General features: G+C 43.6%; 1 protein-coding gene across 1 annotated transcript in view; it reads left to right on the top strand.

Annotated features, from left to right (window-relative positions):
- The window catches only part of PRKCQ (protein kinase C theta), a 58,434-nt gene that overhangs the window by 13,728 nt on the left and 18,190 nt on the right, over positions 1–26,516 (top strand). The window contains exons 2-13 of the mRNA XM_063153686.1: positions 4,528–4,917; positions 6,085–6,210; positions 10,408–10,607; positions 11,815–11,875; positions 13,799–13,961; positions 14,612–14,643; positions 14,740–14,825; positions 15,895–16,024; positions 17,292–17,401; positions 17,535–17,652; positions 18,662–18,837; positions 22,315–22,488. Coding sequence (XP_063009756.1) covers positions 6,093–6,210; positions 10,408–10,607; positions 11,815–11,875; positions 13,799–13,961; positions 14,612–14,643; positions 14,740–14,825; positions 15,895–16,024; positions 17,292–17,401; positions 17,535–17,652; positions 18,662–18,837; positions 22,315–22,488 — 1,368 coding nt within the window. The 5' untranslated portion in view covers positions 4,528–4,917; positions 6,085–6,092. The remainder of the gene's footprint in view (positions 1–4,527; positions 4,918–6,084; positions 6,211–10,407; positions 10,608–11,814; positions 11,876–13,798; positions 13,962–14,611; positions 14,644–14,739; positions 14,826–15,894; positions 16,025–17,291; positions 17,402–17,534; positions 17,653–18,661; positions 18,838–22,314; positions 22,489–26,516) is intronic.

The raw sequence follows: 26,516 nt of genomic DNA, 5'->3' as shown, positions 1-26,516 counted from the left end.
AGTTTGGGAGTCTGATATTGTACCAATCTCATCAGAGACTTCAGTTCCTGCCTTGCCTCACTCTCTCCCTCCTCTGCCTTTGTTGAAGATGGGGTGGCTGAGAACAGAGAGAGGGAAAATCAAAGGGCTCTGCATCTTCCCTCCTTTCCTTCCTCTGATCCACATCCTTGCCAAAGGAAAGTGTGAGAAATGTTGGCTGGCACCCAGAGGGGTTCTGAACTTCCTCCTTCATGGGCAGGCTGGTGTGAGGTCCTTTGGAATAGCAGCTGATAGGGGCACCCAAAATGAGTCTCTCAGGGGAGTTATTTAGATCCCCATTCCCTCCTGTTTGCTCTGTGGGATGTGAAGAGTCAGGGGATGGAGAAAGGGATTTCAGCCATCCCTGCTGGTGTTCAGGGCTGCCCTTGAAATCTGCAGGAAGGCCTTGAGGTGGGTAATGCTCATGTGCAGGTCTCCACCAGCCTTACAAACAGATCCCTGCAGGGTCAGGACCTGCCTTTTGCTGGGAGATTCCTTGGAAAGGGGGTGAAAGAAAGTTCGTACCCTCTAGCTATAACTCCTGGATCCTTTCCCTCTTAGTGATGCTGATCTGGAGATTATGAACTCGTTTTGCAAGCAGTTTTGCCTTAAAAAAAAAAAAAAAAGAGAGAGAGCTGGGAATGTTCCCTCTGACCCTGAGAAAATGAGAGTTTGATGACATTAAAAAGAAGCATCTCAAATCCAGAAATATTTCCCTTTTCAGCTGGGCCTTGTTCAGTAAATTGCCATCTTTACTGTGTCATACATGCATCCATTTTCAGTCAGGGAAAGGCAGAAGCACAGATCCCGTCCCAGGCAGCTGTCCTCCATCCAGATCTGCTGCTGACTGGGAGCAGGAACTCATTTCTTCCTCTCTACTTAGCCACAATTAATTAAGGATGTTAAAAGAGTTTATTGCTTCCTAATATCATCTGGGAATGGTTTCCATATGTTGTACTATTCTCCAGAGTGGGCAGAGCTCCTCAGCAAAGTGGGGTGCAGCATTGCTGAACCCCAGTTAGGTTGTGTTTAAGGAGAGGTTGCAGGTGGCCTCTCACAGAAAGCTGCATCTCATCCTTGGTTCCCAGACACCTCACAGGATCCTTTCCACGGGGAAATTAAGCAGACACTCTCCACATCCAGTGCAGCTGTTTGTGGTGTTAAATTAAAGCGCTGCAATTGCAGAGAGCCATTCTGGAGCTGAGCTGTTGCTTAATTGTTTATGGCCATGGATGCCAGGCAAGCAGCAGTCCTGGAGTGGCAAACACTGCAAATCTGACCTGAAAAACAGATGTTTGGGCCAAAGCCAAGGTGGTTTCAGGAAAGACAGTGGGAGGAATGAGAGAAAAGCAGGAAACCAGTTATCTGTCCGATTTATTGGGCAGGGTAAAGAAATCCAGCCCAGAGCAGAGTGCTCACACGAGGCTGGGACAGCAGTAAACTCTGGTTTTAGCAAGCTAGAGCCAGCCTTTGCAAGGCTTAGGAGGGCAGCTGTTGGTTTATCTGTGCTGATTCTTGCTGTGCCAAACTGTTTGCTCTGCAGCTGGTGGAAAGTTCTCACCTGTTTGCTGGAGGCTGCAGAGCATCTCCTGCAATAAATTGGTTTTTGTGAAGTGTGACGGTGTTCACAGGGATTCTTGGATGAGGGAAGAGACAAGGATCTGACTCCATGTTTCAGAAGGCTGATTTATTGTTTTATAATGTATATTACATTAAAACTATACTAAAAGAATAGAAGAAAAGGTTCTCAGCAGAAGGCTAGCTAAGAATAGAATAGCAAAGAATGATAAAAGATTTGTGTCTCGGACAGGGAGTCTGAGCCAGCTGACTGTGATTGGCCATTAATTAGAAACAACTCTATGAGACCAATCCCAGATGCACCTGTTGCATTCCACAGCAGCAGATAACTATTGTTTACATTTTGTTCCTGAGGCCTCTCAGCTTCTCAGGAGGAAAAATCCTAAGGAAAGGATTTTTCATAAAAGATGTCTGCGACAGTGAAGTCCCAGCACAAGTCTCTCAAATTTGATACATTGAAAGGATCCATTGAAATGTTAATGGTTTGGGGAATCTGATCAAAACTAAATCTTGCCGTGAAAGTGCTTCATGTAAATAGATCATTCCCAGGTATTCACATTGGCTCTCACAGGAGGGAAATCTCACATTGGTGGTTCCAGTTCAGGAGCTGAGGGTTTTCCCTCTGTTCTTCTCTCAGGAGCCCAGGGGACTGCCTGACATGGGGATGCAGATGTTGCAGACATCTGGGTCATGGTGAGATCTATCCCCCTGTGTCTCCACAGAACCTCTTGGGCTTCAAAACTCAAGAGGTCACTTGACCTTTGAAATGACATCTTCTTGTCCCCTTCTTGTCCCCCTGCTTGAGCTTTGAAGTGACTTCTTCTTGCCCAAGCAGGGACACCAGGAGCTGCCCTGGATCATGCCCAGATGGATTTTGAATATTTCAAGAGTGAAGATTCCACAACATCTCTGGGATACCTGATCAGGAGGTGCTTGATTGCAGAGAGCCAAAATGAAGAGTTGCACTGGAGGGGAGGGAGGGAACATCCAGCATTTAGGATGAAGGAAAGTTTTAAATGCCACTGCTCAGGGAGCTGATCCACAGATCTGAGCAGTAGCACATCCAAGCTGTGATTTTTGGAGCAGTGACAGGAGTATTTAGCAGGACAAGATGCTTTCACAGTTTTACCTATGTTGTGAATACATTGATTTAATTGAAGTGTGACGAATTGCAGCTCAAACGTTTAGTCCTAATTTTATTTCTTTTATACCTGAGTCCATAGTCACCAGATTTTATTGCTGAGGAGCCATCAAAAGATCTTTGGATTCTTTTAGCAGCATGTTCTTAGATGCCCAACACACTGACTAATAATTCTGACTGCCACTCTGAGCTTTTAAAGGGGAATTTGGAAAGTTCTGGTAAGGGAATGCTTATCCCCTAGCCCTTCCTCCTGCTCCTGCTTGTGGAACAAGAGGTTCCTAAAGCCAAATGTGTAGGAATTAGGGATTTGGAAGAGGATCATAATTTTCTCTTGCCCAGCAGTGAGCAGAATTGGTGGAATATGGTAAGAAAGGACATTTCTGTTCACACACAGAGATTCAATGAGGATGTTTTCGCTGTTGATTTTAGTCTTTGCCCATCTTTAGCTTTCCACACTGATGCTACAGAATATGCAGCTCCTTGGATTTCACCTCTGCTGCCAGACACCCTTTGATTTGTTTTTCCTGTTGTCTTTAGACTTCATAGGCGTCTTGCTTTTTGAAACAAAGGAAATGTCTAAGTAATACTACATGTCTGCATCGCACACAGAGGGGGAAAAAATAGCTTTCTTATTTAATAATATATTTATATATAATATATATTAAATATATATTATATATATAATATATATTTAATAATATATAATATATAAAATATATAACATATTTATATTTCTATATAATATATAATATGTAAAATGTATATAATATATATTATATATATAATATATATAATATATATTATATAATATATAATATATATTTTATATATTATATATATTATATACATTATATATATAATATATTATATGTAATATATTATATAATATATAATATATATTTTATATATTATATATATTATATATATTATATATATATATTATATTATATATATATTATATATATGTTATATACGTATATATGTATTTCCACTGAAGAGATTTTTTTTTTCCTTTCTTAGTTTGATCAGGTTTCTCTGCTTCTGACAGTTGAGGCAGAACTTTTAGCCTTTTCTTGCCGTGGAGCACTCACAAACCACTCACTGCACTTCTCTGCAGTGCCACAGGTCTAGCTGTGCTTGAGGATCTTTCTAAATGCAAGTGGCTCTCCAAAGCAGCTTCATCAGGCACTTGGCTAATGTGAAACCTCCTTCAGAGATGCTGCCCTCATCCAGAGGAGAACAGGATTGTCTTGACTGCCTGCATCCAGCCTGACCTGGTGCTTTGCCTTTCCCAGCTTTTGGGACTTTGCAGAAGCTCTGATGTTTTCCTGGTTGAGGGCAATGCCATGTGCAGAGATCCATGGTCTCTGCATTTCTGGAGATACACAACAGACATGAGTCACAGGACATTTTTCCCTTTCTCTGCCCCAGACACCTGATGGTTTTCTTCTCTTTTAAGTGCACTATCCAAGAGAGTTTGTGACTTTTTTGCTGTTTTCCTGAAAACTCAGCCTGGTTGTTGGCTAACACAGCCAGGAGCTCAAATGGGAACGAGAGTCTTCAGATGCAGTTTATTGTATAAATTGGCCTGATGTAGAGTAGTAAATTTAGGGAAACCTTCTGGGAAGGCAAATTCTTTGTCAGAGAACACGGACAGTTGGCTTCATGAGCCATCTGTGTCGGAAAATGTTGGAATGTGGGTGCTCAGTGCTTGTGAGTGCTCAGCCAGAAGATTTGGTGTTCCAGTCCCAGCAATAACTGCAGCACTTTGTCTTTGTTTTATAAAACAGGAGGAAGGAGAAGATCCCATCAGATACAGGATAAAAGTGGAATAACAACCTGCAAGCTGGCCATGTGCTGATGAAAAGTTGTTCTGGGTTTTGTAGCAGCCCCAGACTTTTGTACGAGGGGCTGATGGAAACTCATCGCTCCACACTGCTGGGGAAGAGAGAGGACCCTCAAGCAAAGGGCTACATCTTGGTTCCTCAAGTTCTCCTCTCTCCTTGATGGTCTTGCCTCCTGTGTCTTTGAACAGAGAGGCAGGTTTTGAAATCAGCCTGGCCAGAGGAGCAAGTATTCATTCTGCTGAAATAAACCTTTCCATGTTGTCCGCAATAGTGATGAAAAGAGAAGCACCTCTCAGAGACTGAACTCATCTGTCAGGAAAATACCATTTGCAGGTAAGAAAATGCTATTCCCAGCAAAACACATGGAACTTCTTCCAAGTGAGGCTAGAGAAGCTTCCCTTCGCAAAGATCATTTTTTATGTGTAAAATGCAGAAGTGACTTGGCTGCATCCCACACCACAAGTCGTTCATCCTTTTGCTGTTGTGCTTGAACAATGTGTCCTTGTCAATATATTTGACAGATAGCAGCTGGTGATAGCACTGATGGCTTTTAACTCTGGTGGTCCAAGACAGACATCTGCAGCTGAGTTCAGAGTGCCTCTTGCTCCACATTGACTGGAGGAGAAGCCAGGAATGACAGGCTCAGATGATGAGACAAAAGTTTGAGTGGTAAATCCCAGTTTTGGGCCCAGATGGTAAAATGATGGGCACTAGCTACAGCAGTTAGTAATTTCTGGTTTTACTAAATCTTCTCTCTGAAGGCTTTGGAAGACCTTGCAGAGGAATTTTTGTAGATTTTCAACCCAAAGGTTTTGTAATGTTTCAACCCAGAGGTTTTGTAGTGTTTCCTGGCACCTTGATTGTATTTGTTTCTGTTTTCAGCTGCTTAAAATAAACCCTGAGGTGCTGCTTTTTCTGGTGGGGTATTTTGTTTCCCTGTCTATACAGTGTGGTTCATATGAGCTGAACTTTCTCTTTATAGCTTCACTTGTGAATATGGTTCAGCACCCAGGAATGCCTGAGCTCCTTCCCATGCCGTATATAAATAGTGCACAGTTATTTCACAGTTTCACATTCAGCTTGCAGGCTTCCAACAGTATTCCCAAACCCCTCTCTACACCCATAGCGTTCAGGTTCTTGATGTGACTCAACATCCATTACAGCAGAGGTTCACCCCAGGCCAGGCAAGCTCTGATTTGTGACTCCTGTGCATTGTCATCCTCGTTCCCGGCGGCCGGCGTGGAGTCAGCAGCGCTCAGGGCTGCTCCTGTGGGTTTTCCCAGCCCTGTGATGAGTTCAGCTCTGTGGTTAAGCCAAGAGCTGAGTTCCAGTACCTTGGGCACGTCCAGCAGTGCTGGCTCAGTCCGTGCAGGGAAGTCAGAGAGGCTCCAGCTGGATGGATAACTAGCGGCCGCTGCCCGACGGAGATAAGGGGCTGCTCAAACCCAGGGGAAGTTTCAGACTCTGTCCCAAGCGTTGCCTGTCTCTTGTTTGGCACAGGACTTGTCATGTCTCCCTTCCTGAGGATTGGTTTGTCCAACTATGACAGTGGCCCTTACCTGCCATCCCAGGGGGAGGTGATTAACCCCTACTGCGCCGTGATGGTCAAAGAAGCCGTGGAGTCAGGTGAGTGGGGAGGGCTTGGGGGCTTCTGTAATTCATGTCTGTGCTTTTCTGGGTCATTTCCTGTGTGTGGGTAACTAGAATGAGCCATAAAATAGGTTGGCTTGGAAGAGACCTCAAAATCATCCATTTCCAACCCCACTTTGTAAAGATTTGTGAAGCCCTTTATGTGTCCCAGCACAGCACAAATAAATTTGGTTTGGCGTGGTCTGCAAGGCAATCTGATTTTAAGATGGTGCCAGACAAATCTGTATCTCCAGTTTGATGAAATTATCAGCTGCATTACAAGCCCCAGCATGTGACAGAGCAGATGAGCCGAGCTGGATTTGGTTTCACCCTTCTATGGCCAGTTGTTGGTGTGTCAGTGGGACTCCAGACAGGTGAAATCTGAGTGCGCTAAAATATTCTGGCAGGGCCATCATTGTTAATCACTTTTTGGGGGGAGACTGACAGACCCAGCCACTTCCATAATTAAAAAATAAAAGGTACTCAAAGAGCCCAGTCTCTGCAGAAATAGTTAATTTATCTGTGTAATTGCTGTGCTGTGTAAAAGGTTCAAAAATGAAATCTCTTGAGAAGCTGTTTGCTGTGTCTGGATCTATGGATTGTTGCACATTTATCCTGGTTGAGCAACACTGATGAGTCCTCCTTCAGAAAACATTTATTCTATGTCTTATGCATGAAAATAATTCCAGTGAAAGGATAAAAAGTTCTCCAGTTGTGCTTTCAAAGGATCATGAAGAGCAAGACCTTCAGTGTTAGGAAGTTACTCATATTGGCTGATATTTGGCTTAAATCTTTGATAAATTTCTAATTTGACTGCTGTGATTCTTTGAAAAATAAAATCCACTCAGAAATCCCTATTTATTGAGAATCCCCGTGACTGTAATCCCCAGAGGATGTTAAAGTGGTTTTTAAAAAATGAGAATTTTAAAATAATTCAGTATTTCACTGGGGTTCCTTTTTTATTCGAGTCAGCATTTAGCACATTGAACTTTGTCTTGCCTTAAATGATACTTCAAATAATAATGGAAGATATGGTGAAGTAAATTCAAAAGGAAAGAAAATACTGCATGACAAGATATCCCTAAAATCTTACTTTTATCAGAAAATGCATTCTATTTTAGCTCTGTGCAGAGCCTGGCTGTTTGCTTTAATGAGACTTTTGAAAGCCATAACTCAAATTGAAATCTGTGTCAGTTTAAAAGTGAATAAAATCAATTTGGTCAGAACAGACCTATATTTATTTGTCTGACACAGAGCTGAAAGTGTTTTCTGGTATCCAACAAACACAAAAGTGTTTTCTAAGGGATATAATTTTTGTGCTCCTCAGAGTCAATAATCATTATAGTAATTATATTTATTTTAATTATTAGTGTAATAATTATAATTATTTTAATTATTATTATAATAAATCCTCCACCAACAAAAAAAATTGTGTTTGAGGGAACTTTTCTCCATTAGTAAGGGCTGAGTGTAGGAAAGTGACTTTTTGATATTGGGAGATTTCTGTTTGCTGGGATGAAATTTCATCTGGTGATGGCTCAGAGCATGGTGGGACAGGATCTCCTGGGGCTGATCCACCTCACCCTCCCCTCCTAGGGTGGGCTGAAGCACCTGTGGGAGGTGTTAACCTGCTGGAGGGTGTTTAAATGTGTGGATGGACAACTTTACCTTAAAGGCACTGAGGAAAGCGAGGCCACCACGGAATCCATCCACCCTGCAATTCCCAGGTAGTGCTGTGTGAGCAATCCCAGCCTGAGGGACACATCCACGAGGGGTGTGGTGAATCACACCCTGGGAAAGCTCCCCCTGACCACACAGAGCACTCAGAGGTCTCTGTCTGACGTGCGGGGAGCTGAGCCTGACTCCAAATCCCAGGAATGCTCTCCGTCACCATCCCAAGGAGCTGTCATGCTCTGGCAGGCTTCAAGAAGGCAAAAGGTCTCCAGACAAACATTAACTAAATATATTTGAGGTAGAATCATGGAATCATTAAGATTGGGAAAGACCTCCAATAACGTCAAGTCCAGCTGTGAATCCAACGCTTCTAGTTCCACCACTAAACTGTGCCTTATCCCTGCTTCGTGATCATTTTTCTTTTGGTCATAATTTGCTCTCCAGCTCCCTGATTTGACAAAGAATTACTACTCAGTTGTAATTGGATGAAAAAAAAATTTAAAATTTTAAATATATATATATATATATATATCACTGATATACAAATTTTGGCTAAAATTTTGGCTTGACCAAGGAGTAGGAGTGGATCAGCTGCACAGCTGGTGAGAGATGCAAATCACCCTGGCCTTGTGCACTGACACTTGGCCATGAAGGAGTTTTTTAGGGCAGAAATGATTGCTGAGCAGGGCAGGACATGCCTACATGTTCAAGGCCAAGGAACAACCTGGTCTAGTGGAAGTTGTCCCTGCCCATGGCAGGGGGATGGAACTGGATGGTTTTTTAAGGTCCCTTCCAACCTGAACCATTCTGTGGTTCTATGTTAGCACTGGCAAATTGTGGGGTTTTTTTGGTTTTGTTTTTGTTTGTTTGGTTGGTTGGCCGGGTTTTTACAAACACAACAGTGGTAGATGATAAATGTGTTTCCAAAACCAGGGAGTTTGACTTTGGGTTCATGCCAAAGGCTGTCCCTTGTCAACCAGCCATAAGGAAAAGGTCATTGGTCCCCAGGGATCTGGGAGTGTTGAACATCCTCTGTGGACACAGGGATGTCACAGCAAGACCACAGTGAACAATTTCAGAAGTTGTGGATAGATCTCGGGCAGCCTTTTACATTTTCCCACTTGCTTATTTCATAAAAGAAACCCTGTCACATTATAATGCAATCTGAAAAAAAAAAAAAAAAACCACACCTCCATACAGTTGGAGGTGTTACAGCAATTTATAACTGATGACAAAATATTTCAGAAATTATGTGTGCCTCTGAGATATAAAAAGAGTCTGCCCTTTAAAAGTGGCTTCTGCCTTCACAAGCCACCTGGCCGGGTGCCATTTTGCCACCTGCCTTGGTGACATTTGCTTCATGAAGGCTCCTGCTTCATGTTTGAACTCAGCAAAGCCTCCAGGAAAAGCTCTCCCAGCCACAGTGGAAGCTGCTCCCCGGGAAAGACAGTTGCAATTTCATTTTTCAGGAGCCTGGGGTTGGATTAATCCCTGGCAGAATTCCACAGCCGTCAGCGGGATGCACCAGGGGTGGCTGTCTGATCCCGTATGTTGGGCAGTTCATTCACATTCCAGGGCTTGTTTATTTAAGCCTGGTGTCCTGGAGTGCAACACAAATGAAATCACTTGTTTTGCAAGTGCTGTGTTTCACATCTGTGGCTTTTTCACTGATGCAGCAGAGAAATGATGGTCCTTTACTGAGATTTCTGCTTTCCGGGATGCTGGAAAGTTTATGCCTCATTTTTGTCTCGGATTTTTTGTGAATTAGTCCTCTCATTTAGGGAAATTTTTTTTTTCAGCATGTGTTTCCTTCCAGCTGCATGTTCTTTTCCATCTGGGATTATTGGAAATAGCAGCAGGGCCTTTAGATAGGGGTCACAGGTCTGCTGCTCTTTTTCTCTTATTCCTTCAGCTTCAGCATTTGATGGGTTGAATATTTGCAGAGGGTGTGATATTAGAACTTACCTTGAATAAGCATCCAAGACTTTTACAGGGCTGTATGAAGTAAAACTGGCTCTGTGACATAAATAAATCTGGCTGAGATTCTTTTCAGAGAGACCCAGTTAGAGAGAAACCTCTGCAAACCTCAGAGATATCCATTTTTTTACCCATCACCATATTAAGATGCTGTGAAAGAACAGGAATTAAAGAATTAGGGAAAGTTTGTTTCATTGAAAACTCTACATCCCTTTGGGATAGTTACAGATCTGCAAGACAGTTCATGTTTTAACATCCCTTAGCTGGCTACTGGGCTGGACATTAATCCCAAAGTGCACCTAGCTTTTGGGGGGCTTGAAGCAAACCTGTCTCATTTTGCAGTGCTTTGGGACAGGTGATAAACAAGGTGGGATGGGATTCACCTGATTAGAAGTGGGTGTTTATGGTGCTGGAGTCAGCATTAGAGATCTCCTCAACAGAACTGATGGGGTCAAGGGTGGAAATTACATTTTTAGGGTAAATGTCTGTATTTGGTCTCATGAGCAGCCCTCACTGGATCAATCTGTGTTCTCCTCTCAACAGAGAATGGCCAAGTGTACGTGCAGAAGAAGCCCACCATGTACCCACCCTGGAACAGCACTTTTGATGCCCACATCAACAATGGCCGGGTCATGCACATCGTGGTCAAGGACAAAAGTGCTGAAATGGTCTCAGAGACCACAGTGGAGCTGAAGGTGCTGGCAGAGAGGTGCAAGAAGAGCAATGGGAAGACAGAGATATGGGTGAGCATCACTCTCTCCTCCTGCAACATGTGCTGGGGAGCTCCTGTAGGGTAAGGGGAGGTGTCCTTGTGTCCATGCCAGGCTGGGTGTCACCAGCAGCACAGGGGGACTGGCTGGAATAATGTTTGGGGACTACTTGGGCATGACTTGAGGGAGAGACTTGTCAGAAGAGAAGAGCTTGGCACTTTTATTTTAATTGAAACCTGCCCTGTGCTAGTGAGGATCCTGCTTCAGGTGAGCTGTGCCCACGTATTAATCTTTGCTGAGGAAACCCAGTGGGAACAAATGTTAGTATGACTGGCTGAACATGAGTTATTTTATGTTCTCTGGGGAAACAGCTTTAAAAAATTTTATCTGATATCAAGTAGCTGATTCACAGCTGCCTGAGTTCAGAGTTATGTCAGAGTAACTCCTTAAAAATCACTGAAGTTATGGTGGTGTAAATTTGAGCAGTCTTCACTGGAATGCTGAATGTGAGGTTGTGTTCCGTGTTAGTCCAAGCAAGAAAGATCCTGGCAGAAATATTTAAATGCAGAATCCAGCTAATATGAATCCAGTGGATTCAGATTTCCAAAGGCACTTATGGATGATGAGTCAGGTAGGTGGGAATTGCCAAGTCCACGGGGGAGGCCCCAAAAAAATGCCTGAATCACACAGAATGACTGGGTTGGAAGAGACCTTCAGGATCATCGAGTCCAACCCAGCCCCAACACCTCAAATGGACCATGGCACCCCAATAATGAGCTTGCAGCATCCCTCAGGTTGACTCTAAAGATGTTAGACTTGCAGAACTGAGTGCCTAAAAGATTTCAGCATCACCAGTCTGAAGCTGGCTGGGTTTTTTGAACTGCTCCCACTTTCCCCTTGCAGGATCCATTGGGAAAAAGTTTTTTCTGTAGAAAGTGGTGCTCCTAATTTGGTGTCTAAAAAGCTGCCCACATCTTCTGTGCTTTAATCACATTCATCTCTCCTATCATGCTGCTCTGAGTGTTTGATATGATGAGATCAACCCTCCTCTCTCTGTAGCTGCTCCTACCCTGCTTGTTGCCTCACATGGGTATGAGAAACCTGAAAATTAGCATTCATTGCTATTCATCAGTTCCCACCGGGAAAAGGAGATCACTTGCAAGTCATCTGAAAAGATTTTCCCTTCTCTGAGTGACTGTTTAATGGACTTTTTTTCTTGTTTTTCACTTATCTCAACCAGCTAGAACTGAAGCCTCAAGGGCGAATGCTGATGAATGCAAGATACTTCCTGGAAATCAGTGGCAAGTGATTCTGTTTGTTAATTTATGGCTGTGATTTCTGGGCTGTGGGGCAGACATGGTGTCTTCACTAAAAGCAATGCCTATGTTATTACTGACTGATCCATAACAACAAACATAACTGCTTGAAAGAAAAACTCCAGAAAAGTGATTTTTATTGTGTGGTTACCATTCTTCTGTGATTTGCAAGGCAGATTTGTTTTGGCCGGTTTACCACTAAATGGCAGATATTCCCATTATGCTAAACAAGACAGAACAGATACGTAAGGAGGCAGCTCCCTCTGAAATAATTCGGCTTTATGTACTGCAGGAAATTCATGGAGGGGCTGGAGCATGTCCAGAGAAGGGAATGGAGCTGGGAAGGGTCTGGAGAGGCTGAGGGAGCTGGGGAAGGGTCTGGAGAACCAGGAGGGGCTGAGGGAGCTGGGGAAGGGTCTGGAGAACCAGGAGGGGCTGAGGGAGCTGGGAAGGGCCTGGAGAACCAGGAGGGGCTGAGGGAGCTGGGAAGGGCCTGGAGAACCAGGAGAGGCTGAGGGAGCTGGGAAGGGTCTGGAGAACCAGGAGGGGCTGAGGGAGCTGGGCAGGGGCTGAGCCTGGAGCAAAGGAGGCTCAGGGGGGACCTTGTGGCTCTGCACAAGTCCCTGCCAGGAGGGCACAGCCGGGGAACAGGGACAGGAGCAGAGGGAACAGCCTCAGGGAACAGCCTCAGGTTGGCTATTAGGGAAAAATTCTTGTAGAAAGGGCTGCATTCTCTTTTGTTGAGGGAAATGGGTTTAATTTAAATGCTTGTTTTTACTCTCCCATCTTTGTTGCCAGAATTCTCATACCCTCAGGTGCAAGGTGTAGCTGTGAGGTGCAGATATCTGGAAGGCTTTTCCATTCACAGAAACAGAGAAGCACTGAAAGCAGCCATGGCCATGCTGATATTCTCTTAACCATCCCTACCTTTAATATAGATTGGGCTGCTGTTTGTGTGTTAAAAGGGGTTAGGGAGGCCAAAGCATAGAAAATGCAAGCTGTGCTTGTATAACAAATATCAAGATCAGCATCAGATCACACAGGGAGCCAGTTCTTACAGGTTACCTGAGTGACTCACTGTGCAGTGCAGGAGTGAAACTAAGCAGAGATTGATTTTCTGTGTGAATTTTAGATTTGTAGGCACAAGCTCATGTAGAAGTGTGTGTGAAGTAAGAATTGGTTTGTTTGCTGTCCCAAAAAGTTTAAATAACTATGAATTACAACAAGGGCACAGCAAACAGCAAGGCAAATGTTGGCATGGAAAAATAAGAAAAATATCCTGGGACATAAATATCTGCTTAATGACACATGTATATGCACACAGAAAGGATTCTGTTAAATACCCACCAATAAAAACAATTTTTTATATATATATATACATGTATATATATATATATGTATGTATATATATATACATGTATGTATATATATGTATGTATGTGTATATATATATAATATATATATACATATGTATATATATATATATACATGTATGTATATATATATATATATATATACACACATGTAAGTTTGTGTCCATATATCAGTAATTATTAATTTTTATGGAATTTCATCCTTTTTAGGACATGTTTCTTCAGCCATATAGAGTTTTATGATTAAATTACCTCTCCTTGGGAAATTTTTGTTCTAGGTTTCAAGAGCAATGTTATGAATAGCCAAGAGAGCTCAGTGCCCCAAGTCTAAAGTCATTTCAGGGTAGGAATGGCGGATAAAAACCATCCAAATGAGACTTTTCATAAAATGGGTTTAATAAAATGGTATTTCTTTGAGTATTCATTACCATCAGTGAATCATCAGCTTCAGTCACATAGTACTCGGGCAATTTGCATTTTCTGAAGGTACCTGATCAGGACAGGGTACACCCAAATACCTTTCCTCTCCTCCCAGATGCGAAGGACCTGGCTGACTGTGAGACTGAAAGCTTCTTCTCCCTGCACCAGCGCAGGGGAGCCATCAAACAGGCCAAAATCCACAACGTCAAGTGCCACGAGTTCACAGCCACCTTCTTCCCACAGCCCACCTTCTGCTCTGTGTGCCACGAGTTTGTCTGGTAAATGCAAAAGGATCTGGGCTTCTGCTCCTTTGGACCCCAGGAACCCTTTCTGGTGTCACTGTGGCGCTTGGGAACGTGGCTTGGTGTTGGACATGGAAATGGGCAACATTGGGGCAACGTGGGCGAGATCTGGGTTAATGGTTGGGCTGGAGGATTTTTAAAGGTCTTTTCTGGATGATTTTAAAGGTCTTTTCAAGCCTAAAATATTCCATGATTCCCTGTTAAATATCTGTGCTCCTCCTGTAAGACCCTAGGCATTTTACGTGTAGAGTTATCGCATCGCTTTAAGGATGTGGTTTGCAGTTGTAATTCCATAATTCCAACTGTGAAAAATTCCCCTCATTTTTAAATTTACTTTTTACAAATATTTTTGGGTTTGGCAAAATGCACAGGTATTTCTCATTGGTCCACTTTGCTGTTGGGATTTCCTGAAATTCAGGATGTGAATGCATGCTGAAAAGGCTGTGAGAACCATAGAGAATCACTGCACCATCAGATTAAATGAGGATAATGAAATTAAATAATCTCTACAATGAGTGATAAAAAGCAAAGCAGTTTTGTTCTCCTTCTTTGATAATTATTGCTCTTCTTTCTTCTACTGAGCCTTTCAGACAACTCAGCATTAACCACCGCTCTGTTCATTTCAGGGGTCTGAATAAACAAGGCTATCAATGCAGACGTAAGAAACTTTCTTTTGTTTTCTTATTGGCATTATTTACTTAATATTTTCTTAAGGAATTTCTTTATTAACACCATGACACCCTTGCTGTTGCAGAATGTAACGCTGCCATTCATAAGAAGTGCATTGATAAAGTAATAGCCAAGTGTACAGGATCAGCAATCAATAGCAGAGAAACAATGGTAGGTAGTATTACTATTATTGTTGTTTTATTTTATTTTATTTTATTTTATTTTGATTCCCTTTAAAAAGTCTTGAGTGTCACTCAGATCTCTCCTACACCACTGCAAAGCAACTTGTGATGAAGCAAAAGGACCTACTGAGCTAAGGACTCTGTGACCTCATCTGTGCCCTTTGCTTTTTATGTTCCCAGTGATTTCATTACCTCCTACTTAAGATTTACTCAAATGCAGCTGTAGAATAAGCAGTTGCTGAGTCAGAACTGACATTTTTCTAATGCATAAAGTATAACTCAGAGGGAAGTAATGGACATGAGGTGGAGATTTACTGGAGAAAACTCTTCACTATCCAATGTTAAGCTGGACATCAGGCTGAATTTTCAGTTTTGTGCTTGAACAAATCTGTGCTTGCATGTTGTTTGAAACAGTCAGTGGGAGATCTGATATCTCTGCTGTTATTTGCTTTATTTTTCTCATGTCAGTTTATTCTAAAATTTTCTTTTTGGTAGGCAAACCCAGATCTTAAACTCCTGGTAGCACTATTCCCTTTACCTTGTGTCCTACAACTTCTGTTCACTCTCAGTCCCACCCTGGCTACTGTTCTCCTTCTACAGTTTTTATAGATGAGATTGCTCTCCCTTCTCTTCTGACATCTCCAGGGTAGATGTAACCAACTTTGTCATCACCTTTCACACTAAAAGAATTACAACAGGCTCTTCCAAGGAGTGATTCATGACAACAAATGTAGGCATCTATTTCAGGATGAGGTGAATGATTTTTAAAAGTACCAATGTTTTCCCACTGAGAATTAGCGGAGCCTGGGTACGTTAATGAGGCACAAGCTGTTTTTTGGTCAAGGCCAGGGATGAAATGACCCAATTCCCTCTGAACTGCAGTCACTATGTATCAAAATTTGGGTTTGTGAGCCTGATAAGCAATTTCTGCTTGGCAGTCATACCCAAGAATAAAAGAGCAGTAGAGAAAGCAACTTCTGTGGTACGGGTTTGTTTTTTCCCCACGGCGCCGAGGTGGAAATGAGGAGTGGATTTTCAGCCTGGCTTTTGTCTTGCAGTTCCACAAGGAGAGGTTCAAGATCGACATGCCCCACCGCTTCAAAGTGTACAACTACAAGAGCCCCACGTTCTGTGAGCACTGTGGCACCCTGCTCTGGGGGCTGGCACGGCAGGGGCTCAAGTGTGACGGTGAGTCCTGGCCAGGGTGGCACCAGCTGGGCCACCAGTGGGAGGGGTCGTCGTCTTTGGAGGGTGGCAGTCTGAAAATCCAAACCACATTTATCGCCTTTCTCTGTAAAATCACTATGAGGTGGCACCCAGGGGGGTTTCTGTGGTTGAGATGACCCCTGAGGTATTAAAAGTCTTTTTTGCCAGCCTCATGACCAAAAAAAAAAGTCGAGATTCCTCGGTTCTGCTATTATTTTTTTTTTTTTGTTTATTTGCTCTTATCTATTCCATTCTTTCTCTGACCTGCTGAGATCTGTCCAGCAGGTTGGGTTGTGGCCCAGTCCCTGCCCTTGGGGTCGTGTAGGCTTTGTATACCAACAACTACCTGTACTTTATTTACAATAATTTTCCAGTACCTATCACCTATGTTAGACAGTCTGTCTCTACTCTAAACCAATCCAGAAGTGTCACCATCACAGCAGAAGATGGAGGACAAGAAGTAGGAGAAGGACAGGACACACCCAGATTCCTCTCTCTTGCCTCTTGAACCCCCATTCTAAAACCCCAAAATTGCTCTTTTTCTTTTTTCTTTTTCACCCTGTGACAAATTCACTGTCATTCTACTCAAACTCTTGTGGCTTGTAACTCATCACACAATGTTGGTAATTTTTTCCATGGGCTAAAATCAAAGGCACAGGTGTTTGTGACTCTGTGCCAGGGTCTCTGAGCCCCCTGCCAGGGTCTGGAATCACCCAGGGCAGCCAGAGCAATGTGCTGGGTTCTGACAGCACCCAGGAGGGTGAAGGAGTGGTCTACAGGACTGTTCTTCAGGGAGGATTGTTCTTCAAGAATGAGGACAACTGTCCACAAGCTGAGAGATGTTTGATCCAGCAGGATGATGAGTTGCTTCCCAAAGGGACAAAGAGCACCACAGTGACCCTGTTCATCTCCCAAGTCACCCCCAGTATGAACTGGCAAGCTCTATTTCCATTGTCAGACCCAAGACATTTCACTGTCTTCATAATTTCAAACTAATGGCAGGATCCTCTTCTGTGATTACAGTTTATCTCTGAGATGGTGCCTTGTAATTTTAGTAGCCTGTACCTGCAGAGGCTGATGGATGTGGAAATGCAACTTCTAGCCAGGAGAAAATACAAAAATAGTCTCCATAGGGAACCAAAAAACTCCCTGAGTGCCATCTCAGGAGCTCTTTAGGTGGCTGATCTCTGTCCCTGGCCAACAGCTGCTCCTGCCCAGCCCTTCATTGTCCTCGTGTTCTCTCTTTCAGCCTGTGGCATGAACGTCCACCACAAGTGCCAGGCAAAAGTAGCAAATCTTTGTGGAGTGAACCAGAAACTGATGGCTGAAGCTCTGGCAATGATAGAGAGCACCCAGCAGGTAAATAGTTGAAGTATTGTTAGATGCTCTTCTAGATTTTGGCTTTTTTGAGTCACACTCAAGAAGTCATGGTGTTGTTCATAAGCTTGGCATGTGATTTTGGCTCAAAAATTTGCTGGTTTCTGTGCCCCAGGCTCGCTGCCAACGTGACAGTGAGCAGATCTCCAGGGATGGACCTCTGGAAATTGGCTTCCCTGTTCCTGTGAAGGATGTGACACCACTTCAGGCCCTGCCAGCATCAGGGAAAAAAGGTAATTACTCCTGGTGATACAGGGCAGAGCTTTTTGTTGTTTGGTTGGTAACTGGTGAGTTGGGGGTGACATGAGTGGGGAATTTATTGCCAAGCTCTAAACAGGATATCCTTCTGATCACCATGGCCAATTTTCTTTCTGATTTCATATTTTTGGGTGGAGGTTGAATTCCAATAGCTTTGAAAACCACTGGTAGGCCTCCACTTCACTCACCCAGGAGCTGATCTAGGTGTCACAGCCCTCTATCATACAAGGACAGATGTTTAGGAGGGTAAATGGGAGACTGTGCCCTTTGGACCCCAAGGAAAAATAAATTGTGTCCCCATCTGTGTTTATTTGTGTTCTGTTCAAGTAGAACTGGCTGTGCTGATGTGAAACAGTGAAGCCTCAGGTGGTTTCACAGCTGTTTCACATGTGGGTGAGTTTGCTGAGTAGTGTTCAGCATTTTAGAGCAGTTACAGCAACGGGATAAATCCAGCGAGGGACAAAATCTCTTACAAGTTCTTATAAATCCAGGTTAGTGGAGTATTGGAAAAATCTCAGAGTGATTCCACTCCAGGCTGGCTGGAATGGTTGATCTGGAATGCTTCACATCCAGAGCAGGAGCACAGTGTGAAAATGCCATCCCAGCTTTTCACCCAGCTTTGCCTAGGGTTTTGAAAAGACCTTGAAAAATGAAACTGCACCATAATGGCAAGCAGCAAGAAGGACTGGAGAAGACAAGTGGCCAGAAATTAGGGATTTGGTGCTATAAAACAGAAAGACGAAGGAGTTTGTAAAGTGGTTTGTGAATTTTAAAAAAAGCTACTGAAGAAGATGCAGCTTCCACTGGAGTAAAGTTTCCTCTGGAGAGAAAGCAGTGTGGGAGCAGATCTACTCAGAGATGGCCACCACACTTCCATTTGTCTAAAATACCCTTTTAAACCTCTAAGCAGAATACCTGTGAGTGTTCTGGGGATTTTCTGCTCCTGTCCAGAGGTTTATTCGGGTGCTTTGATGTGTGTTGCAGAGCCACAAGGCATCTCCTGGGAGACCCCAGTGGAGGGCACAGTGAAGGGAGAATCCCTCATAGAGTCAGACTTGGGAGAGCAGTCCCAGGAGCAGCAGGAGCACCAAGGGCAGTTAAAACTGACCATTGAAGATTTTGTCCTGCACAAGATGCTGGGGAAGGGCAGTTTTGGCAAGGTAAGAACTGGGACTGGGACACCACTGTGGGCATTTGCACGTTGCTTTGTGTGGCATTAAATAGATCTGGTTTGAAGGGACACTTAGGGAAAAATATGGAATGGAATCATTTAGGTTGGAATGAATGGAATCATTTAGGTGGGAAAAGACCTCCAAGGTTTTTCCATCCAACTGCTAACCCAGCACTGCTAAGTCCACCACTAACTGTGTCCCCAAGTGCCACATCCACGTGTTTTTTGAGCACTTTCAGGGATGGTGACCCCACCACTTCCTTGGGCAGCCCCTTTAATGCCTGACCACTCTTCCAGTGAAGAAAATTTTTTTGAATATCCCATCTCAGCCTCCCCTGGAACAACTTGAGGCCATTTCCTCTTGTTCTGTCCCTGTTCCCTGGAGCAGAGCCTGACTGCCCCTGTCTGTCCCCTCCTGTCAGCAGTTGTGCACAAGGTCCCCCCTGAGCCTCCTTTGCTCCAGGCTGAGCCCTTTCCCAGCTCCTTCTGGTGTTCCAGCCCCTTCCCCAGCTCCATTCCCTTCTCTGGACATGCTCCAGCCCCTCAGTGCCTTCCTTGTAGTGATGGACCCAGAACTGAATACAGGATTTGAGTTGTGGCCTCACCAGTGCCCAGTACAGGTCACTGCCCTGGTCCTGCTGCCACACAATGGCTGATAAATCTCAAAATTTTCAAAATCTTCAAAATCTCAAAATCTTCAAAGAATCCTTCTCTGGCATGGCTGAATCCTGAACTCCATCTTCTCCTCACCTTGTCCTTCTCCCTGTCCCATTAGCTGCTCTCTCATGACAGGACAGGGATGCCCCAGGCAGGGTTTCAATTTCCCCTTCTGTGCAGGTTGATGGATCCTGGATGTTGCAGACGTCTTTTTGTGAAAATCCTTTCTTAGGATTTTTCCTGCTGAAGCTGGGAATTTTCAGCAACAAAATGTAAACAATGATTATCTGCTGCTGTAGAATGCAACAAGTTCATCTGTGATTGGCCCATCTTAGATGTTTATAATTAATGGCCAATCAAGGACCGAGCTATCTCAGACAGAGTCAGAGAGAGCTGCCTTTTGTTATCATTCATTCTTTTCTATTCTTAGCTTAGCTAGCTTCTGAAGAAACCTTTCCTTCTATTTCTTTTTAGTATAGTTATAATGTAATATATATATATATATATATCATAAAATAATAAATCAAGCCTTCTGAACACAGAGTCAACATTCTCATCCCTTGCCTCATCCAAGAACCCCTGTGAACGCTGTCACACCAGGATATCCCCAGAGAGCTGGTGGGAAAGGTCTCTGTGCTCTCCCTCTTCACAGGGAGGTGGAAGCATGAGCTGAGGAGCTGAGTGTGGATCAGCTCTGCTCTCAGAGTAGCAGGTCCCAGCTGGGAGCAGAAACTGCTCTTTCCAGCTCTGATCCGTGCTGCAGCCCAAAGCAAATTCTGCAGCAGCCAAGGATTTGTGCTTTTGAAACAAGAACCACCTGTTTTCAGTGGATTCTTTAATCCTGGTGAATTGTGGATTGTTCTTCCCCACTGCAGGGGACTCGTGTTACTCAGTGCCAGCACAGAGCTGAGAGAAGCAATTTCAGAGGGACTCCCCATTGTGTTTTCACAGCCAATAAGGAGAAGGAATATGGATCACATTGCCCGCATCCCACTTCTTTCCAAGGGGGAAACTGTGCCTTGACAAAGGGCTGCTTTTTGTCTGCTAAATGATCTGGAGCAATTGCTGCAGCCAGTTCCTCCACTGGTAAAATATTTCCTGTGTTGGCCTTTCATACTAGAAAGTAACAGAATCATAGAATGGTTTGGGCTGAAAGGGACCTTAAAGACCATCTATTTCCAGCTCAATGCACAGGGAAATTTTCCACTAGAAAGTGTTGCGTCCACTTGTCATGTCCTCAGTTTGCATGGGAGCCAGAGCTGAAGCATCTCACAGCTAAACCAGAGTACCCCAAACCAATATTCCAGACTAACCTGCAATCAAGAGTGTGGATATAATATATAAACATTTTTATTGGAAGTAAAGGATCTCTGGAGGTCTTCTTATCTAAACCACTCCTCAAAAGAGATCTCATGAGAGGTGAGAGGTGTTCATCTCTTCAAGTCCTGAGTGCCTCCATTGAAGCACATTCTGTACCTTGTTTTAGCCCTCATGCTGACATGGACTCTGCAGGTTTCTGCATCTCTCTGAAGTGCACATCTCTCTGTGGGTGTGGAGAGGATGGGCCATTTTGTGCCTTTCTGCAACAAAAACTCACCCACGAGTTTCCTGTGCTGGTGTCACTCCTGGTGCCCTCATTTGCTTGGAGAGAGATTCACTTCCCCATAGAGGGGACAGGGTGTCACATCTCAGTGCCTGTGTGATCCTGGGGGGCTGAGGGGCAGATCCTTGGGGATATCTCCCACCACCCCCTCTGGATGTGCTCTGGCATTGCCTCCCCTGCTCCTTGGGAGCCACAGCACAGGTCACAAATGCAGCACATTCATTCCCCAGCTTCCCCAGGAGAGCAGTGCCCAGCACAAACATGAGGGTAAAAAGGGAGCCTGCAGCATCAGCACTGTGAGCATTTCTGGTCATTCAGTGCAGAGACAGAGGGAGGCTCTGCTCTCTGTCTGGTGCTACAAAGTGAAATGCAGCAGTAGTCAAAAGGATAAATAAAACTTTTGTCAGGGCTAAAATGTGTCTGAGCTTACTCAGTAAATAGTGTCTGGCAGAGAACTTCAAAGACCTCTTTGAAGAGGTCTTAAAATAAATCGTACACATTTATTCAGTCTATAGAAACAGGGTCAGCAGGCTGTTAGGGTGAAGATCAGGACTGTCACTGCCTTCCAGGAGAGACCTCTTTGCTCTGTGGTCTCTAGAAACCCTTCTCTGCTGCTCTGGGTTTCATTTTCCCTGCCTATAAAAATAGACAGAGGTTGTAACTCCTCTGGGAGGTGTTTTCCCATTCTCAGAGAAGAGCCAGGGACCCAGCCTGTGTGCTCAGACCTGAAAACTGAGAGGAAGGAGGGAAAGACATCTGATATAAAACCAGTCCAGCTACTGGTGGACATCATTTTCCACCTGCTTAAGAGCTGGTGCAGGGTATTTGCATTTCAAATGCTGACAAAGCATTATTCTGTGTTTTATTATTTGAAGTCAGAAAACAGGAAATGTATCTGAGGAGCATTTGCATGGGGATGGTTTCTGTTATCAGAGGTGTTTGGCTCTCTGGCATGTCCTTTCCATCCAGGCATGTACCCTTCTCCTGTAATTGCCAAGATTTTCACATCCTTCTCCAGGGCACAACTTCATAAAACTCTTCTGGGTGTGGTGAGCAAACTCAAAGTCCTTAATGGCAGAATGGGGCCTTAAGCATCGAGGTTTTTAAGGTGTACCCCAGTGAATTCCCAGGAGCTCAGTTCCCACCCTCACATGGCTGTTCTGAGAGAAGATAATCCCTCTCTCTGAGCAGCTGTTTCCATTCCAGGTGTTCCTGGCCGAGCTGAAGAGCACAGACCAGTATTTTGCTGTGAAAGCCCTGAAGAAGGACGTGGTGCTGATGGACGATGACGTTGAGTGCACGATGGTGGAGAAGAGAGTCCTCTCCTTGGCTTGGGAGCACCCGTTCCTCACTCATGTCTTCTGCACGTTCCAGACCAAGGTGAGACAAGCATCTGCCACCTTCTTCCACAGGCTGAGAATGCTTTACTGAAATACAGATGCTTGGTGAAGGGCTTCAGCCTGCTGGGGTCTACTTGGGACGTGAAAGGGTTCTTCAGATTAAGCACTCAGAAAATAGCTCCAGAAATTTAATTTACTTTCCCCACATCAATCTGGGGATGGGATGGTGTATTTGAGGATTATGGCATCCAAGAGTCATTGAGGTAAAATCTGCTGTTAAAATCTGCATCTGGTACCCTGGGCCAAGGATGTGCCAAGGCCACAGCCAGGGTAAGGATGACATTGACTCCTCATGGAGTTATCTGAACCTCTTGGACCATGGAGCATTGTGCTGCAGCTAGCCTGGATCAAAGCCAACCCAAGAAACCCTGGTTTTGGAGGATAAACATGATGTCATTCACTTCTTTGCCTCCAGTTATTGTTAAATGGCATCAGACACTGGTGGTTCTGCAGCTCAGAGCTCCTGAAACCTTGCTTGTGACTCCAAACCAAAACTGAAGTGACATTTAAGTAATCCACATATTTCCATGGTCCTACATGCCAACAACTGCTCAGCTTCCCAGAGCCACCACCAATAGCCTTAACACCAAAGCACACACAAGGCATAGAAAGAAACCACGGAAGTTTGAGGGTTTGTCTTTGTCCAACCTACTCAAACCATTCCTGAGAGATGGTTGATATCTCTTAGCTCAATTTCAGAGCAGCACTGTCTCATGGCTGCTTGTTCAGGGGTTTGTTTGGATGCTCCCAGTCCCTGCTCAGCCTCAGGGTTTGGTGGCACAAGGCTTTGCTCAGTGTAGGATCTGACCAGTGGGAGGTTCTTCTGCAGGCTCAGGAGAAACAAATACGACCTCTGTGCTACATCCCAGTCATCTGTGGATGGCACCTGTTTAAAGACAGGTTAAATTTATAACAGGGAACATCTGGGAACTGCTGTAGGTGATGTGACATTGAGCCCAGGCATTCATGTTTAACCCCTTTGGGACTGACAGTGGGGATAATGTGTGCTGGGAATGAATCCTTTTAACTCCCTACTTGAGGAGGGCTGGTTTTCAGAGGAAAATATAAATGCCACAACTCCAAAAGCAAAGAAGATCAAGATTTAATTGAAGAGATAAAATTTGACAGCAGTCACAGCTCTATGAGGGAGATTTTACTCCAGGGATTGCTGCCTGTATCTCCAGAGGGATGCTGACTGAAGCCAGCAGCAGAGCCATGCTGTCTGTGCTCCAGCCTGCTCTGGGAGCTGTAGGTTGTGATGATGTTCATAAAAGTCTTAGGATGAGGGAAGAGATGATAATGTTTCAGAAGGCTGATTTATTATTTTATTATATATATTGTATTAAAACTATACTAAAAGAATAGTTATATACTATATATATATAGTATATATATACTAGTATATATATATATACTAGTACTATATACTAGTACTATATACTATATACTAAATATACTATATACTATATACTATATACTTTATATATACACTAGTACTATATATATTTAAAATATTATATATATACTACACTATATACTTTTATAATAGTATATATATATATACTATATATATATACACACTAGTATAAAACTATACTAAAAGAATAGTAGTATACTAAAACTATACTAAAGTAATATATTATATTAAAACTATACTAAAGACCTCCATGTTTCAGAAGGCTGATTTAATATTTTATGATATATATTATATTAAAACTATACTAAAAGAATAGAAGAAAAGATTTCATCAGAAGGCTGGCTAAGAATAGAAAAAGAATGATGACAAAGGCGTGTGACTGTCCAAGAAAGTCCAGACCGCTGGGCTGTGATTGGCCATTAATTAGAAACAACCACATGAGCCCAATCCCAGATGCACCTGTTGCATTCCACAGCAGCAGATAACCATTGTTTACATTTTGTTCCTGAGGCCTCTCGGCTTCTCAGGAGAAAAAACCCTAAGGAAAGGATTTTTCATAAAACGTGTCTGTGACAGTAGGTCAGGGTCAGGATGGTGCAGCAGGGACATTCTGGAGTCTGGGTTCAGGCAGTGCAGGCATGCGAGTGTCCCCTTCCCTCACGAGACCACAGCAAAAAGAGGAGAGGCCAAATGGGGTGGTGTCAGGATCCAGGTGGGATTTACTGACTGTTTAAGGGGAAAAACTGAAGGATGGAAAAGCAATGAGTGCCTGAAAAATTCATGGGTGCCAGGCTCAAAAAACCAGATGATTTTTTTTCAGCACTTCAGGGCAGCAGCACAGAATTGCCCTCCTGTCATGGAGAAAGAATTCCCATCCATCTCATCCCAAGCCATCCCTGCCTCTTTAAATCTGTGTGATCTCTCCGTCTTGGCTCCACAGAGAGGAGCTGGGATGGGGCTGCCCTGGCCAAAGCTGCTCTGGGCTCTGGTTGATTTTCTCCCCTGTATTTTCTCCCCTGACCTTTGCAAGCCAGCAGAGATCACTCAGGGCAGGAAAGTCACCCAGAGCTGGGAGCTGTGACAACCTTGGATGGTCCTCCAGGGCTCAAAGCACTGTGGCTGTCAGAATGTCTTTTATGGCAATAGTTTTAGGATCATGGAATGGTTTGGGTTGGAAGGAACCTTAAAAATCACCTGTTCCCATCCCCCTGCCATGGGCAGAAGCCACAGCACTGCTGTGTAGAGTCCCTCTATGGATTTTAATATTGAAAATATGACATTTTTTTGTTTCTTGGAGTTTCACTGGATAGATAAGTAAACAGAAACACATGCGCCAATGCCTTTCTGAATGCCTCATGCTTTGGCTTCCTGAGCTGCTCCAGGTGCTGTGTCTCTGCAAAGGACAGTAAAAACAGGAATATTCCTGCACCAAAGCAAGGACCTCAATAGTCCACATGTTTCCAGAGGGGGAAAAACTCCTTTAATCTGTTGGCAGCTCTCTGAGCTCTGGGATGAGTTTCTTCCTCACCTCCACCCAGGTAATGAGTGACTGCTCAATTACATAAATCTGGATGGCCCTTCAGACAGGTTTTTGGAGTCTGAATGATCGATGCTTTCAAAACTCTGAATACTTTTCTTGTTTTATTGCATGAGAATAAATACAAGCCCACAGTGTTTGTGTGGGGTTTTTTTGGTCCAATCTTTTTTTGAATTTTTCTGTTTTATTTTACTGCAGTCATCTTTGTATCCAGATATTCAGCTGGCATAATTACATACTCTGAATTTTAACAATAAGCTCAAAGAGCTATTCTGCTATTCTGCTGTATTAGATTTAAAGGGATGCTGTTATGTTAAAGAGGAGGAAAAATATGCTTATAATTCTGTGAAATCCCAAAATCAGTAATGCCAAAAGAGTGACTAGGCATCCCAGAGCTTATGTTTTATTCTTTTTTGCATTACACTGATCTTCTGCCATAAAAATAGGCTTCCCCTTTTTGAAAGTCACTTTTATTTCTGTTTCTTTACCTCATTGACCAAGTTTTATTAACACCCTTTACCTAAATGCAAATTAAATCTTGAGGCATTTTGACTTGCAGCACAAAATAGCATCAGAGAAGATTATCTCAACCCAAAAGAGAAGTAATGGTTACTGCAATTTAAAAGAAAATATTACAGAAATGTTTATTTTCTGCTCAGTGTTGTATTACGTGTTTTTTTCTGGTGGTGGGCCTTTTTCTCATCCTCTGTTGCCCTTGTGTGCTTAATACTGACTGAAAAATCTCTTACACCGGCAAGAAGGAGAAAAGAATTGTAAAAGAAGTGTGGTCGTAATTTGAAAATTCTTTGTTTTCCATGGGTATTTTCAGATTTTTCATTAGAATATCTCCTCAGAGGTTACTTAAATTCCTGAAATTATTTTTTTTTTCCAAGCATGATTTCAGTTTTCTTCTCTCTCTGACTGCCTCTTGAGGGGCAGGGCTGATTTCTTTGCCCTGAATCAGAGCATGGGGTTGGCATGGGGGCATTTCACACCCTTGGCATGTTCAGCTCCTCTGCCTGGTGGTGCCAGGGACCTCCTGAACATCCCTAGC

The sequence above is a fragment of the Melospiza melodia genome, chromosome 4 (genome assembly GCF_035770615.1).
Source record: "Melospiza melodia melodia isolate bMelMel2 chromosome 4, bMelMel2.pri, whole genome shotgun sequence".
In the NCBI taxonomy this organism is placed as follows: Eukaryota; Metazoa; Chordata; class Aves; order Passeriformes; family Passerellidae; genus Melospiza; species Melospiza melodia.
The sequence above is the reverse complement of the archived record's forward strand: the minus strand, read 5'-3'. Positions and strand labels throughout refer to the sequence as shown.